Source organism: Ischnura elegans, chromosome 4, assembly GCF_921293095.1.
Source record: "Ischnura elegans chromosome 4, ioIscEleg1.1, whole genome shotgun sequence".
Lineage (NCBI taxonomy): Eukaryota > Metazoa > Arthropoda > Insecta > Odonata > Coenagrionidae > Ischnura > Ischnura elegans.
In genome coordinates this window covers 62,767,329-62,783,602 of record NC_060249.1, presented here as the reverse complement: position 1 = coordinate 62,783,602, position 16,274 = coordinate 62,767,329, and the positions used below count along the sequence as shown (strand labels likewise).

At 37.3% G+C, this 16,274-nt stretch overlaps 1 protein-coding gene across 4 annotated transcripts in view; it reads right to left on the bottom strand.

Annotated features, from left to right (window-relative positions):
* Positions 1 to 16,274, bottom strand: part of LOC124157582 (solute carrier family 28 member 3-like) — a 64,102-nt gene that overhangs the window by 12,927 nt on the left and 34,901 nt on the right. For 3 of the 4 annotated variants that reach the window (XM_046532426.1, XM_046532428.1, XM_046532425.1), the window contains 6 exons: positions 6,667 to 6,845; positions 3,546 to 3,702; positions 3,240 to 3,408; positions 1,682 to 1,835; positions 637 to 834; positions 390 to 551 (listed from right to left, as the gene is read on the bottom strand). In XM_046532426.1, the coding sequence (XP_046388382.1) occupies positions 390 to 551; positions 637 to 834; positions 1,682 to 1,835; positions 3,240 to 3,408; positions 3,546 to 3,702; positions 6,667 to 6,828 (1,002 nt within the window). In that variant the 5' untranslated portion in view covers positions 6,829 to 6,845. The remainder of the gene's footprint in view (positions 1 to 389; positions 552 to 636; positions 835 to 1,681; positions 1,836 to 3,239; positions 3,409 to 3,545; positions 3,703 to 6,666; positions 6,846 to 16,274) is intronic. The other variant, XM_046532427.1, reaches the window with a different exon arrangement.

Sequence of the window (16,274 nt, the reverse complement as noted above, 5' to 3'; positions counted from 1 at the left end):
CACGGGGGTATCTTTGCTATATACCTTATACTTTTTCTTTGTATTGCGAAAACTCTACGAAATCCAGGCGACGATCCCCAGAAAATAATTCCATAGGACAAATGGGATTCAAAATAACCATAATATACCATTTTTAGAACATTTAAATCAACCATATCTACCAGATTTCTCAGAACATATCCACTTTTAGCCAGGGTTGAGCATAGGGCATTGGTATGGGTCTCCCAATTTAGGGAATCATCAATTGCTAGACCTAGAAACTTGGTGCTATTTACCCTCTCTATGGGCTGACCATTTAAGAATACCTCTAACTGAGGCACTTCCCTCTTTTTTTTAAATTGAATGTAATTCGTTTTCTTAACATTTACAGAAAGTTTATATAATCATACCATTCCAACGAAGACACTAGCAGCAGTGTTGATTGATTCACAAGCTGTGGTCCCCATCGTCTTCTGAAGAATGACGCCCAACTTTATGATGATCCACTGCATTACTCCATAATAATAAAGTATTTGGATGCAAAAGCTGAAGAAAAAAATTGTAGACAAAACCTAAGAGTGAAAATAAAAAGTTATTATCAGCGAGCAGTGTCCAAAGGAAATGGAATCTATCCATACCAAGAAGAAAAAAACTTACTTGAAAAGCAAAAACAGCCTTATGATAAATCAAGTCATTCCCATACACCATAGATGCGCCAGAATTTGTGTACGCAAGAAATACTGTGACTTTATCACCAATGCACTGAAGTATACTACGTCCAACATCCCAACGTATTGTGAGGAGGCCAAATCCATACTGCAAAGTTAATCCCCACGTAACTGTGCGCCAATTGATCTGCAACACAACACCAAATACATCATCATTCATTAGAGCATAGCAAAAGTGCCAAACACAGTGAGGCAAGCAGATTTGTTTCAAGCCTTGGAGAAGTTCACATAGGTAGCTTGAATTTCCTCTGTTATAAGCTTGATAAGCTTTGCTTGTCTATACTCAAATTCAAAGCTGAAACCCTCAGGTCTCCTAGAAACACCATGGCATTGTGAACTAAAACTATATTGGACTTGGCATATTTGCACCATCTAAAAGGTACTATTATTCCATTTCCACATATTTGCTTACACCCCAGCCACTACCCATCCTTAATTAGAAAACAACACATATTTTTTTTAGAATTCAGCTTTGAGCTTGCAATGCTCTGTTACTTTTCATGTTCGAAATAACATCCCCTAATAACTTTCTCCAAATACACATATAAATTTCTTTTCCACCCCTATACCACTTCTTAGAGTCATCATTAACTCATTTTTGCAAATACCCAGTTTCTTCTAATAATATGCCAATACATGACTTCCTCGCATCAACTACCATACATAAACTTTGTCATTATCGCTATGTAATTTTAGGATGACATCTCCTAGACATAGAACAATATCTACTGCCTAGTTCATTCAGCCTATTGCCACATAAAATTCATATCAAACAGGTCAATTTTGGGTCAAGTCCACAAGAAAATTAAAATTGTGCATGATAAAGATTGTGTTTCTACTCTAGCATGCAAATTTCTGTACTACAAATATGTCACATCATCACATAAAGTTTCCCAAGGCTCACAATAACATACAAAAATAAAATAGATTTATGAATTTAAAAAAAACAGCTTTTAGTAATACCAGTAATTCACCTTTCCACGATGTCGGGAGAAGATGAATCCCAAAAGCATTAGAACAACAAGACCCAAAAAGGAAGTCCATCGCAATGTATCACCTCCAGCATCCACAGCTAGGTATATGATTACAGCTACAAGGGGAGCAAAATAGATTGCTACTCTAAATACCCTGTAAGGAAAAAATTGATCATTATTCATGGTTTCAAAATGCTTCTATTTGCTTGAACATTTACAGTGAAATAAAATGAAACTCTCTGGGGTGTGCATGCACTACTGACATCCACCCTCTGTTATTCCCAGTATGGCTGCGCTATCCGGAGGTCTGGCTTCACAACCCAAGCTGCAATAAATATCCCTACTACATCCAGACAACATTGTCAGCATCAACACATGACATCCGCACAATATCCATGCCAATCCAATTAACGTTGTATAGATATCCATCAATTATTCATAAGACTTGCAAAACTACGTTGCGGCAACGTCCAACAGTGGACATAGAGGTCCATATTACAACATCTCTTAGATATCTTCACAGTATCGAATGAGTAGATAATGGGAGTGCTTATTATGGTTTTTGGTAATCCCCAGACATACAAACAAAAAGTTTGTGCTCTTCCATTCTATACAAGGGCGTACCCAGTGGGGGGCCAAGGGGGTCCCCCCTTAGAAGCAAAAGTAAACTTCCATTTTGAACAAATTTCCTTTAAATCCAAGAAAAGTGATATGTATTAGAATAAAAATTGTAAATAAAATTGACATGTAAATAAAATAAAAATATTTTTTTCGAGCAAAGAATTTTAAAAACTAATAAAGCTCTGATATAATTTTCTTGAAATTTTGCTTTCCTTAACCTTTTCATTGTTACAACTTGAAGGACCACACCTTGTCCCCCTCTAGTTTTAATCCATTGGTACGCCATTGATTCTATTCAGAACTTATGCTACCTATGGATACTGTTTGGAACTACAATTGTTTCACTATCACTGCTATTACAGCTTGGATATCTATATGTAACAATATTTTTACAAGTCATCTTGGATGTTAGGATATCTGCATTACATCAACAAAATATCCACCTTGAAATAACGTGTTTTGGATTCACCAACCTTATTTATATGGATATAATCTGCTACTTGGGCTGCCTCACTGAGTGTGGCAGTTTGCCCCCTTATATTGTCAACCTACATCTGTGATTCTCTCCCTCTCCAAGTTAAGAAAATATACGTACTAAATCATGAACCTGACGTCAACCTAGAGCCTAAAACTTTTTTGCTAGGTAAAGTATATTTTTGACAAGACAGGAGGACAGGACATTCAGTTTTTTGAAGCAGTAGCAGTTCATGGGATAATTGGGATTGAATTTGAACACTGCCCTGTCTCATGAAAAGTGACAATGAGAGTTGAGATTTGCAAACTCTCCTGTATAAGTTTGAGAACATTCATAACCAATTTCCTCACATGATCCAGTGGAACCAAGCTTTTACCTAATTAAAGTGAGTTATGCATAATTTGATACTTTCATGAATCTACTAATATTTTTATGCAATAGCATTTGATATGATATACTTACTTTATCCTCCATATTCTTGTCCACATTGCCTCAGCAGGTTTTTCAATAACAGGAGTCATCCAGTCAAAGGCATGAAAATGCCTGCCTATTGATATAAGGAGGTCTAACAAGATTGCTCCAAGCATCAGCCATAAAAGTCCAATACCTTTGCACCAGTCAACTTCATCTGCTTCATTGTATTTAAAAGAATAATTGTTTACATTAGAGAATCCACCTCCATAAGATATTCAGTATTTCTTAATACATATATATGTTGATAATTTAAATCATGAATTGGTAACTCATTCATCTATGCATATATCAGACCTTTTTCCTGACTCCAAATAACTGTCGCAGCTATTCCATATGCTGATACTAATAAATATAGAGTAACAATTACTGCTTTCTTGCCGTGCTTTTTGCATATTTCTGATAAATCTTTGAAATATTTATCAAATACTCCATCTTTGTCCTTCTTTACACCCTGAAATGAAAAAAATGCACAAAATTTTAATTTCCCAATCAATTTCTGCATTCTTACAGATACTCAAGTTGAAAACATTATCCTAACCATCAATTGACAGTAATTACTATAAAATAATTACTATAATAATAATTAAAATATAATACTGAATTGGCGATTGCATTTGAATAAGTTAGATATAATTATTAAATTTATATTCACGCAAGGACATTTCTTATTTTTCACATAGTTTTACCATATTTTATTTCTTCAAAAATGAAAAACATCAATTGACAGTAATTACTATAAAATAATAATTTCTGAATTGGCGATTACATTTGAATGAGTTACATAAAATTACTAAATGTTTATTCAAGTAAGGACATTTCTTATGTTTGGCATACTTTCACCATTAAGAAATTATTTTATTTCTCAACATTAAATCGCCTAATCACTCCTTTGACAAAGATAAATACAACAACACACATTCACAAAACAAGATGATAAGAGCACTTATGCTTTCTCATATATCATACCTTCAAGTTTATTTGAATGTCAACTTCATAATGAAACAACTTTTGATCAAGCTCCCACCATTCTATGATCAAATTAAATTCGGTGCAACTTAAGAGAGTATTGAAAATAAAAACTATTTTCGACCAATCATTATCAATCGTTATTTCCCACAGCAAAAATCTCCCCAATTTCACATCTTTACTTTATCTCTTTACGTTATGGGGAGCATAAATCTTTGCCTCATGTTCTGGGTTCTCTAGTTCTATGAAAGAGAAAAAAATCATAGGACAGCACTGAATGACACCTATTGCATAGCATTTTCACAGGCGGATTTAAGGAGGGAGGCACACGGGCACGTCTGGCCCCCCTGCCCAGATGCTAAAATAGAAGACAATATTTTTAATACGGTCATTACATTCGTTTTTATTTGTGTATTTTACGGAGTCTCAATCATTTAATTTCATATCAACAACTTTCATACTTCAATAAAGAGAATATTTCGTACTGTAATTGTTGTATCTTGTTTTTAACCTCAAGTATGATCGAGAAGATCGTTTGCCTGTCAGACCCTTGTCCCACCCCCCACCCCAGAAAAAATCCTGGATCCACCCTTGGCTATTTTATACACGTTGGTTTCGAATTCAAAAGATTTTTATCGCAAAAAGAGCATTTCATCGTAGAAATCGGCGTGAGGAATTAAAAGACGGTTCCTTGAAATGATATTTTTCATCATGTCATGCACCACGAAAAAAATACACTTCAATTGCATAAATCATAGTATCACCATAAAAATACGTAAATAAATAACGTAAAAATAAATTTTTATTTATTTAAACTGAAATCGAGCTCATTTTCTTAATCTATATTCTGTAATTACGGCGGCTTTTGGAGGCCCTGAAATCATTTTCGGCACCAGTATCCATACAATGCTATTCCTGTGGTGGGCGCCTTAATCGGTAGAATACTATAATAAATAAAAAGGGGTGTTATGGAGGGCCAGAGCATTGAGCCAAATGGCCCAAATCGCATATTTTTAATCGCATTTTTTCGCGATGTTCCACAACCTAAAAATTATTTTTTCAATACGCCAGCCGAAAGGTATTAAAAAGCACCTCCAGAAAACGTTTTTTCTTCTTGGCCCTCTCAAACTTATTATATAAAAATATGCGTTAGAAATTTTCAAATCAACGCCATATCTTCTTGTCCTGCTCAAAGTTCTTGAAAACAATTGGAAATCTGCTCCATTTAATAAGGTTTCAAATCCCGCAAACTGCATTAAAAAATATGCCTTCTTGACCGAGATATTAAAAAAAGAGTGAAAATCTTATATTCGATCTAGCCGGCCCTGGTGGGCCTCTAGCGGGCTGGAAATGTGGGGAGGTTTGTCCAATTTGATCCCAAATCGCAAGCCCCAAGTACGGGAAAAATCCCGGAGGGAGGACTTTTCACCCTCTTTATCCGGCTATGCCCTTTTTGCAAATGATACATTCAAATTGTATGCAAGTAAAATCGAATGTAACGCAAATCGAAACGAGGAATATCGCTGATTCATTCAACTGTCAATTGCGAATCATAGAAGTCGAATTCAATTTGATCATTTTATAAGTTTCAATAGATAAACTTCGTAAAGAGTACTGTCATTAAAGATAGGGAGGCAACAAAAAAGGAACACAAAAAGCTTAGGAAGAGAAAAAGAACGCGCTCGATTTGAAAATCAGTTCTCGAAGTCGAACCGATTAGTGACCAAGCAGGCTCGATTTACCCATTTAAAATCAGCGGCATACGCATGGTCCTTATATACGAACCATGGTACGTGGTCCTTACATACGTACCATGGTCCGTGTATAAGGACCATGGTACGTATGTAAGGGCATACGTATTGACTAGGGATGAGTCGATTCCAAATACCGATTCTCGGAACGGAAGTGGAATCGAGATTCGATCGCCTAAAGCCGATTCTGATTCCATTGATTCATGGAAGATAAATATTTCGAAAATGTACTAAAAGGGACATTAAGGCCGCCACACACCTGAGACATTGTGCACTGTACATTATTAAGTGAACAATTTATGACCGAAAGAGTTACAAAGTTAATTGGTTTTATAAGGATATATATTACTGTAATACTAATTCGCTATTTTTAATAAAATATACTTTTTGGTGTTCTTAATTGCCTTTGTTATTTTATTTCATTCAATTCCTAAATTTTAATGACAGCAATGCTACAGATAGATCAATATCCCACCTGTTAGTATGAATTGGAATCGATGGAATCGGGAATCGATTTGAAAGAATCGGAATTGGAATCGTTATCGAGAAAATAGGTGAATCGATCGAATCGACTAATCCCTAGTATTAACCGTAAATGTCGAGAGGATTGCCGAAGTAAATTTATCAGTTTGCATTTTTTTACACGAGGACTTCACCATCACAATTCTTGTTCATGTACTAAGACAACATATACATACCTCGTCTGCGTCGTAGTCATCCCCGTTGTCAGACTCCGGTACTACGTTTGGTATCCTCTGCATCTCAGCGTCCATCTTCCCATCATTTTGAGGAGATGATAATAATCCGTTTGGTTTTTCGCTGCCATCTTCGACGAATGAAGGGTTGCTCTTTCCTTCCATGAATTATAGAAGGGTCCCTTGAATATAGAGAAGACAAAAACTTACCACACTTTACGCAGAAGAATTGATTTTAGAACTCAGGGAAAGGATGGTTACGACAGCTTTTGGCATTAAGATGAATAAATTCAATTTTTTGTAAACTCGACGTGAATTCTTTTGACATTCTTTTTCACTATTCTCCTTCGTTTTAACAAACCGCTCTAATCCCTAGGATAGAGCAACAATAAACGGGGAACAGTGAGTTTGGGGAGAGAAAAAAACCATCACACGATTAATTCATTGCGGTTGGGCTTCCAGTCACTTACAGCAGAGTGATCACATATTTGTTCCATTAACATAATTAATTTTGCAACGAGAATACAAACTGTAGGGCCTAAGGACTTCAGGAAGGTAAGTACGTAGTCAGGCTTTGGGGGCTTCGAATCCGCCCGGCCGCCGAAGACACCACTAGCCCTGGGGCACCTATCATGACTTCCACAGATTCATGCTGAAGAAAAAATACAATAACCTTGCAATAGGACATCATTTAGGGATTAATGGAAGGATATATTTAGAGTATGAAACCAAGGAATGAATATCACAGAAGTTAATATCACCATTATCCTCTCCGGCGAAGAAAAGACACTGGCGTTAGATTTGCGATTGGACAGACTGCGGGGCCCACGGACACGTAGAACGAGTGTTGACTGGCCGTTAGTAAAAAGCTTAAGATAACTAGTAATTTTAGCAAAATGCAAACAATGGCCCATTTAATGAAATTTATGGTTTCCCGATGCTAGTGCACTGGCAACAAATTACCTATAGATGCAACCCGCATACCACTCAAGCCATGCTCGAGCCAACCGCATTTCTGACAAAAAGTCTGACTTGAAGAAGGGAATTTGCGTTGATAACGAAGCCAATTCATTTCTGCGGCGCTAATGTTATGGGTAATGCTACATTAGCATTGAAAGGTGACATAATTATCGTTGGATATTAGAGTAACAATATGAAGAAGCAAGTTATATTCTCTTATTTCGCTCAATTCATGGTTACATTTAGAAAGGAGTTAAAATCGCACATTCGAGGGTCTACAGCGGCGTTTAAGACCTTTTCAGGAAAATATTTTCTTGAGTTCTCGACACTCTAAAGAAGCAACAAAAAATATTTTTTACAGGTTGAAATAGGGCATAAAATCTTTGTACTTTGGCAAATAAGTTGACGTTTTGAGTGATACAAATCCCAGTGAGAAATGGATCATCGAATCTACGTCGAATCTTCGTCGATTCGACGACTATAGATCGATATGTGGTCGACGTCGATTTTATTTGTTCAATCGACGTTTTTTCGACGTGTTATTCTCATTGGCCAGCGGGGTCAGCGTGTTGATTGGCTGAGGGGAGAACTTAGTGATGTAGTTTTAATGTCTTAAAAATAACGGTAAGACGCTATTACAACATATGTGTCTTAAATAAGAAATATAAAATTAAATAATTATTTTATTTATCCATAAACATTAGTTTTAATCTCCGAGAACAATCTTTGATTCCTTTTAATTCTGTAACTTGACCGTTGAAGTTCGATTGCGTGTATCAGTTGAGCTGTTAGTCGTCATGCTGTTAGTTCTTCGCAGTAAACTCGGAACAGAGACATTCGGCGCCGTATAGAAAATTTATTGTCGCATTTATTTTGCGCGACAAACTTTGCTAGCTCTAAATCCTGTTATTGGTATTTAAAATCCTTCTGAAACTTAATGAGCTTTTGGATTCGTATTAATCATCGAAAAAGGCATTCCGTCGCTTAGTAAAGACAAGCTTCACTACGTCTTCCACACTTCGGAATCGGTCTGCTTTTGGACCGCTGTATGGCAGGTAGGATTAGCTTCCCCTATTTAATGTGTTCAAGATTTCCATTTTCACACATTAGCCACATACGCCGGACCTTCTATTTGCGTCCAAGTTCTTACTTCTTTCCTGCGTGGTATGTGATATGCACAAGCTTGGCTTTGTGACTACGTTTACCTCATTTCGATACCTTTATACTCGCGTCATAGATGTCAACACCTCACATTTTTTCTCAAGGATTTCTGATTATTATTGAAGATGAATCCGAAGGACTTAAGATTACAAATCACCATTATAAATTTATTTCAGCCTTCATTTGTTTAGACTGTACGTGCTCGATTGAAATACGTCGTTGGCGCAGCAATAGATGCTCTTTATTAGCCGAAAAGATGTATATTTCCGCAATTATTAGTAGGAATCGCAGGTAAAAAGACGATATCTCGTCGACATAGAAAACTCGTCGATGGTGTCGACGTCGAAAACACGTCGATGGCGTCGACGTAGAAAACACGTCGATGGCTTCGACGTCGAAAACACGTCGATTTTCGGACCATATAGACATCGATCGATGTGTTACCATCGACGTTTTATCGATGAGTACTTCGACGTCGAATCGACGTAGATTCGATGATCCATTTCTCACTGGGAATGTTCATAATTGACTAAAACTAAAGACATATCTAGACAAACACATGCACCATGTGGAGATATTAGCGTAGGAAATCGAACTAAATTGTTTTCGAAAACTTTCGCGTTAAGATCGTCCCTAAGGATTTACTTAGATCCTTAAATATGTATTTTAAGAACTACGAAATTTCGGCACGTACTAGGTTAGTTTTGCAGGTTTCGGTACTAACACCACTATGAATGATATCCTCCTTCCCAAAGTGTGGCAAAGCGAAAAATGTTCAGAAATTAAAGGAGAATCACTTACTGCATGTTTAATTACTTAAGCTCACATGTGCCCGTGTAATAATTATTATGCCCCCCGCCAACTTTGATCAGATTCTATCAAATTTATGTTTACATAATGCTCCTTCTTTCTTTGAGTCTCAGATTTCCGCGATAAAAAATGAAATAAATTTTCTTTTGCAACGAAGTTCAAGATGGCAAAATGCGTTCCAATTAAATAAAAAGGGCAACCAATTTAGGTAAATATAGACAATATAAGCATACTAGAGAAACGACCAATGGATATAACTAAATTAAGGTGATCTGTGTTGAGTATTAAGTATTGCTAACTCATTTACTTCACCTTGCAATGAAATATAAAGGCATTGAAAAGCCACCAGCTAGAACGAATTCCATCAAAAATGTAAATTTAGGTAACAAAAATAAGTACGATGAAATATCAAAATAAAAAGGTATTTCCTTTAAACAAATTAGGCACTGCATAAGCATGATATACAGTTTTGTTTGTAACCCCTTGTATGCTTCAACACGTTGTGAAGAGACCCTTGCTCCCCTTTTATAAAAAATAATACCTCTTTAGTTCTATGGAAATACTACATGGAGAACATCACCTCGCAAAGAGAGCAGAAAATTCAGTGATAGATGAGCCAATTAGGGAAAAACTTGACATCAGAGCAAATTATATACTTCTGATACCACTGTTGACATTGATTTATCGGCTTCATCGGATTTATGAATTTCAATAGACGACTTTCTACTTCCACGGTTGGCTCCATTAATACTCCCTCCTTTGCCGAAACGTAGACAGATCCCATAAAGAACCTGAACATTAGAATATAGGATAATATAAATAAGTTTTCAATAACAGGGTCAGAACATCGTAGATTGATTTCGACAGCTCGCATTTTATTATATACTTATGTGTTAAGACTAGTGCCCTATCTGGAAGTTATTAAGATAAGAACATTTTAAATAAACCCGAATAGATCTTAATAGGGTAATAGTAGCACGCCATACCTATTAATAATGAAATATTTTCACTAAATCTATATTCACCATTTCACCCCAGCCAAACAAAAATTAAGTGCCAAACAAAAATTAAGTTATAAATTTGCCAAAACAAAAATTAATTCATAAAAATTCAATTTTTCCTCACTCCTACCCGAAAGGGGGATCCGGAGAAGACTTGCTAAACCTTAGTTCCCCGACTGCGAATAATGCCTCATTTTATCCGAGTTGTCCATACCTTTTTTGATGACGCTCAGGAACACTGTGATCAAAACACGATGATTTTGACAATCAGTGTCAAACTAATTCTTTAAAATCACTCTTAATTTTCAAACAGAGCGTACAGGAAGGATCTGCCTTTGTACTATGCAATAACCCGACCTTTACTCGAAGTAGCATTTCAAAACTTCGAGGCTTTATCTTCCGTCTCCCTAAGGTAGGAATTAGTCTCCGAGATAATTGGAAGAAAAGGAAAGCGATGAGGAACAAGTTGGCGGTCAAGGTGTCGATCTATCGAGGTTGGCAAACCCATTCCGACATAATTGGAATCGAGGATCTGAGGAGTGAGGATAGAAAAAAGGGCTGGTGGCAATTTGCTCAAAACCTAAATACTATCTCGTATGCCTGCGTACGTCAAATTCCATTGACGTATGCAGGCACACTTCCGTATTTTGACCTTTCTTACTTTCTTACTCGCGCAGCGGAACAGCCGCATTGCCCATTTACACAAAAAATTCCTTCCCTTCAAAACGATTTCTCACTATCATGATGTAATTGTGAACCCCTATCCCCGAATAGAAATTTAAAGTAATCATTTGGTACTGAAAATCAATAAGTTATAGGCATATCACCTCAAAGGGGTCATAGGCGACATTCACCGACAACGGTTCTTTCCCTTGGAAATAAATAATTAAACCTCATATTTTTGTGCATCAACTATTACGCCATCATTTTCCTTGGACCTAATTTTTTAATCTACTCAACAGTAGCGCACACTTAACATAAAAGATGCAGCTGCTTGCGTCCTTGCAATTAAGTGATTTTAGGGCTTATTTTGATGCTCGGCATGAAATGAAAAACTTACGGCTCTATAAATGATACATTTTCGCTATTATAAACGCGTACAGAGACCATATTAGGACCGTTAATTTAATATTTAAGGCAATAATATCCATTTATCACTGGGTAATTGTTTCATATCTAGTCTGCACGCTCATCCTGATGACCCATTATTCACTATGAAAGCTTTTTAGTCCCTTATCATAAACGGAGTAATGATAAATTAATAAATGGGGCATACATTCCGGATCCATAAGTACATAATCCAATGCATCGTCCCGTTACGTTGCTGATAGGGCATATGATTACTGTGGTGTGGAATAATTCCGGTAACTTGATCATGAAAGTTTTGTTCCGAGCTTTGAACACAATACCGAGTATGTCATGCGGCTATTACATTCTCCGTTAGCTTAATTCACTTCCCTTTCTATACACCACTATAAATCCAACGAATGCAATTGGTCGGCTGCTTTCGGCCGAGTTTCCTCGTCGAGCGGACGGGGATTCCCATTGTCAACTCAACTTTCACTCGGACCGTTGCCAATTCGTCCTCTTTCAGCGCGAATTTCGACTGAGTCAGTGAGGGCTAAGAAAGAAAAATACATCGCCACCTTTGCGGTGGGATTGTTTTTCACGAATACCTGTACAATCACAAGCGACTTCCCATACAAGAATTAAGAAATCAAGAAGTTAATTTAGTGCACTATCAACACATTGGGATTACCTAGTGGTTGTGTAACGTGAGTTCACGAAAAAATTCCATTGCGTCAAAAAATACTGAATAGATAATGTTAACTAAAGTTGAAAAACTATAATTACCTATGCTCTGCAATTGCGGAAAAAATGAAGTAATAATGGACCGAATAGTAATCCTGAGTCCGTATCTTGTTCCATCGACTCTGTACCAAATTTTACTTCACCTAATTTTAGTTTAATCTAAATTGCCATTTTATCAGGTGGAATGAGATCCCAGGGCGGACTCGCGGGGTTACACTCAGGGTTGGCAAGAGAAACTAAGCGAAAGTCAAAACCATTAAAATTTCAATAGGCTCTTTCCAGGGAACGGAATGTAGAAACGAAATAGATTAAACCCGGGGAGCTAAACTCAGGGTCGAAACGAATTCGGAGTTGAAACTACTTTGGGACGAAACGTAACTAATATTCTGGGACGAAACGAAACGTAGATAATGTTTCGCACTGGAGGGACCACGTGCTTCACCTTCGAACAGTTTAGTTTCGACTCACGACTCACACACCGAGTACGAAGTGTGGTTGAATGAAGTAGAGGTTCGGGCTACCGGCATTAGATGCATGGAACACTCATATTTTAATCACTAACAGGAGAACGGCGAACGCAAACTGGCCATCCATTTTTTAAGCTCAAAGACAAGGGAGAAAAAGGATGAAAGGCGCCGCCGCGATAGAAGCCCGACGACGCCTCCAGGGAGAGGATGGGGATGGAAGCGAGGGGATGAGGAATCCCGACACGGTCATTGAGACGGGGGGGGGAACCAAACTTTGCTGTTCCAACAAAAAGGAAAGATTTCCCTATGAGGAAGAGAAATCCTACGATTCTCCGTAGATTGTCATTTTATCAACAGATTTTTTTAAACGCTGCTTTGCTCATTACTTCTTTACTTCAAATAAGTCAAATCTGCACTAAAAGCAAATCATTTTTACTCGCCGCCACTAGTACATCGAATCCACTAGACCAGGTTTTATTAAATATCGAATCCAAGGTTTTTACAGAAACCGACCGCATACTCCAATCCCCACACCATGTCTGGTTTGTAGAGTTCATTACTCTACAAAGCAGCTGTAAGCTCTAATACTACCATGCGCCAACCTAGCGGATGATTAGGGCAATCTTAAAATTTAGAAAGCAAATTTACTGAAATTTGTCAAATTTATCACAGCAATTATGCAACGATTGAAATAAAAGGAAATCTCTTTCACAATTAAAAATACTGGCGATTATGATCGAGAATTTTACAGGCACCATTCATTTTCGGTGTTGCCGAAGAAGCGGCTCTTTTTGAAGACACATATTGGTAACATTATTTTCCGACATAAATCATTACTTCGACCAATTCCCCTCCTCTAATTTTCACTTGCAGAATCCTATCGCGTCATCATTATCGATTCATTGCTATTATTTACTGAACACCTATGCCCCCCGTCTAAAAAAAGCAAACGCTAAATAAGAAAATTGAAAAAAAATACCTAGCCGCAGAAGAAATATAAACAAAAGCGTGCAACGGCTTCCGAGCATGGGAACTAGATTGAAAAACGTACATCACGTGATTGATCTGACTGGGTGAGTTCAACGATGGCATTTGTAATATTGCTGTTAATTTCGACTGGAAATTTTATTCTCGTTAAATTAAATAACTGAAAAGAAGGAAAAATGTCAGGATGTCAGTTAAATCTATTAATAAGTATTTACTTTCATATCCTATACAATTTCCTACGATAAATGAAACGTTAGGTTTTGGATGTTGGCTTCGGCTTTTGATTATTGCGCAGCCATCATGGGCGCTCTTGTATACATTTCCTCTGACATGGTTCCCACTCAAACTAAAATATAAAATTCACGGTTTTTTCAGGTTTTCACGGTCTAGATGTCGTCAAATTCACGGTTTTTAGATAAACTATTATAGGCAGAAATATTGATCGCATAACGATCATCGGCCGTGCACGCGACGTACCCCGTGAATGCAAACGCAGCAATGAACCAATGAAAGAACGAATGAAAGTGCAATCTCTCCTGACGTCACATATCGTTTGCAAAATTCAGCTCTCGCTAAGGGTTGTCAGCGGGAAAACGGAGGGATCAGGGTGCCAGGAAAATTAAGAAGTGCCAGAATTTTCGCCAGGGTTAATGAATACTTTGGTTACCAGTCTTTGGTACACGCTTAAGGTCAATGTGTCATCATGGCACTCGAACCAATAGTTGCGCTTCGAATATACGTGTGCAGGTAAATTCGTGGACAGTGTCTGCGCGTGACTGACGTTGAAATATGATGGACATTTCGATTTTTCTTTGATCTGTCTATCGTAGTTCTAAAATCAAGTTTGAGAGATTTTTTTAAGGTTACATGATGAAACTCACGGCTTTTTCCAGTTTTTTTTTTCACCGTAGACGAAATTCACGGCTTATTCACGGTTTTAAGGTTTTCACGGTTGAGTGTCCCTGTCTGAGGACCTAGCAACCGACAATTTCCAGTCATTTCCAACATTTGACCAAAATATCCGAAAGAGAAGTTTCAACGCTGAAACCCCTGAAGCCACGAGAAGACCACATTTGTAAAACGACATTCGCGGAGATACCGAAGGATGCATTGGTAATTCGTAGTGAGAGAGATTGATAATGTCAAGAAAATGTTTTTGCAGACTTCCAGAAACCCTCTCCTTTTAAGATTATGATAATGAGTGGGCGGTAAGACGATTTCATTTCATCGATTTAACAGTCCCCCATACACTATTCTTCCCCGCCTAAAAAAGTCGTAAAAACTCTAGTGAATTGACGAAGAATAGAGAAGCAGTTTTATCTTCATGAAACCGGATCGTTTCTTAGTCAATTAAATCGTTATTGTAGCTGTCTTTATCTAATTAATACTTTCGTGAAGAAGAGTAGGATCTATCACGAAATCAATGATGAAGTTGTCTTCAACGATATCTATTTGGGGGTCAAATTCCATCAAAACTCAACTGTAGCCAGATGATAATTTTCAATTATAATAAATATAAACTAATTATTCATTATTAATGCAATGATGCATACGTTTCCACAAATAAAACATGGAATGGACCATTATTCAGAGTATTCCATACACCATATACTAGCTTCATTATTATGGTTTATAAGGTCTTCGGAGACTCGAAACCAAAAATCCTCTCATTTCGAGAAGGAACTCTTCCCTCTAACCTGGTCCGAATACACCGGATGAGTGCAGTAATGAACATTAAACAGAGAGTTTTAGAGAACAGTTCATTTTCGAACCGTTTCATATCAGTGAACACTTCGTTGCGGCAGTTCGGGCCTCTTTTACTCACCTCAACTTCTTACGGCTATTGGCGACAAGAAAGCAGGAAAGAGACGAGAAAGGTGTACCTTTGGCGGTCAGGGACATCCGAATCGAGGTCAAGTCTCTTGCCTAATCTGTTGCGGAAAAGGAGCTACCAATATACTAAAGTCATGCGAGTCTGGGAGAGAGCAATAAAATCTTTGTCTGACTACGAGTTCCCCGTATAGTTTCATCCTATAACGCGGCAAGAAAAAAATGTCGTTTTAACCATAATACGAGAGAAATAATTTCAGAGGATCAAAATAAAAGGAATCACTTGTAACATGCAATTTCGCTATCAATTAAGATTGCGAGATAACACGGCGGGCAGGCTAAAATAATTATTCGGATTTATTGATATATTAATTTACAAATATATTAATTGTCTGGAGGGTAGAATTTTTGGAAGGACCCCACCAACATTATTTCGGAGTCTGCACATTATCCATTGATAAATAATTATATGAGAAGGCTATTATTCTCGCAGTGGCCATGATTTTACAGCCTTGAGACTTACTACTGGGGGTGGGTAAAACTTGAAATTGTGATGAACCGTTCATTTTCATCCTGTTCAGTA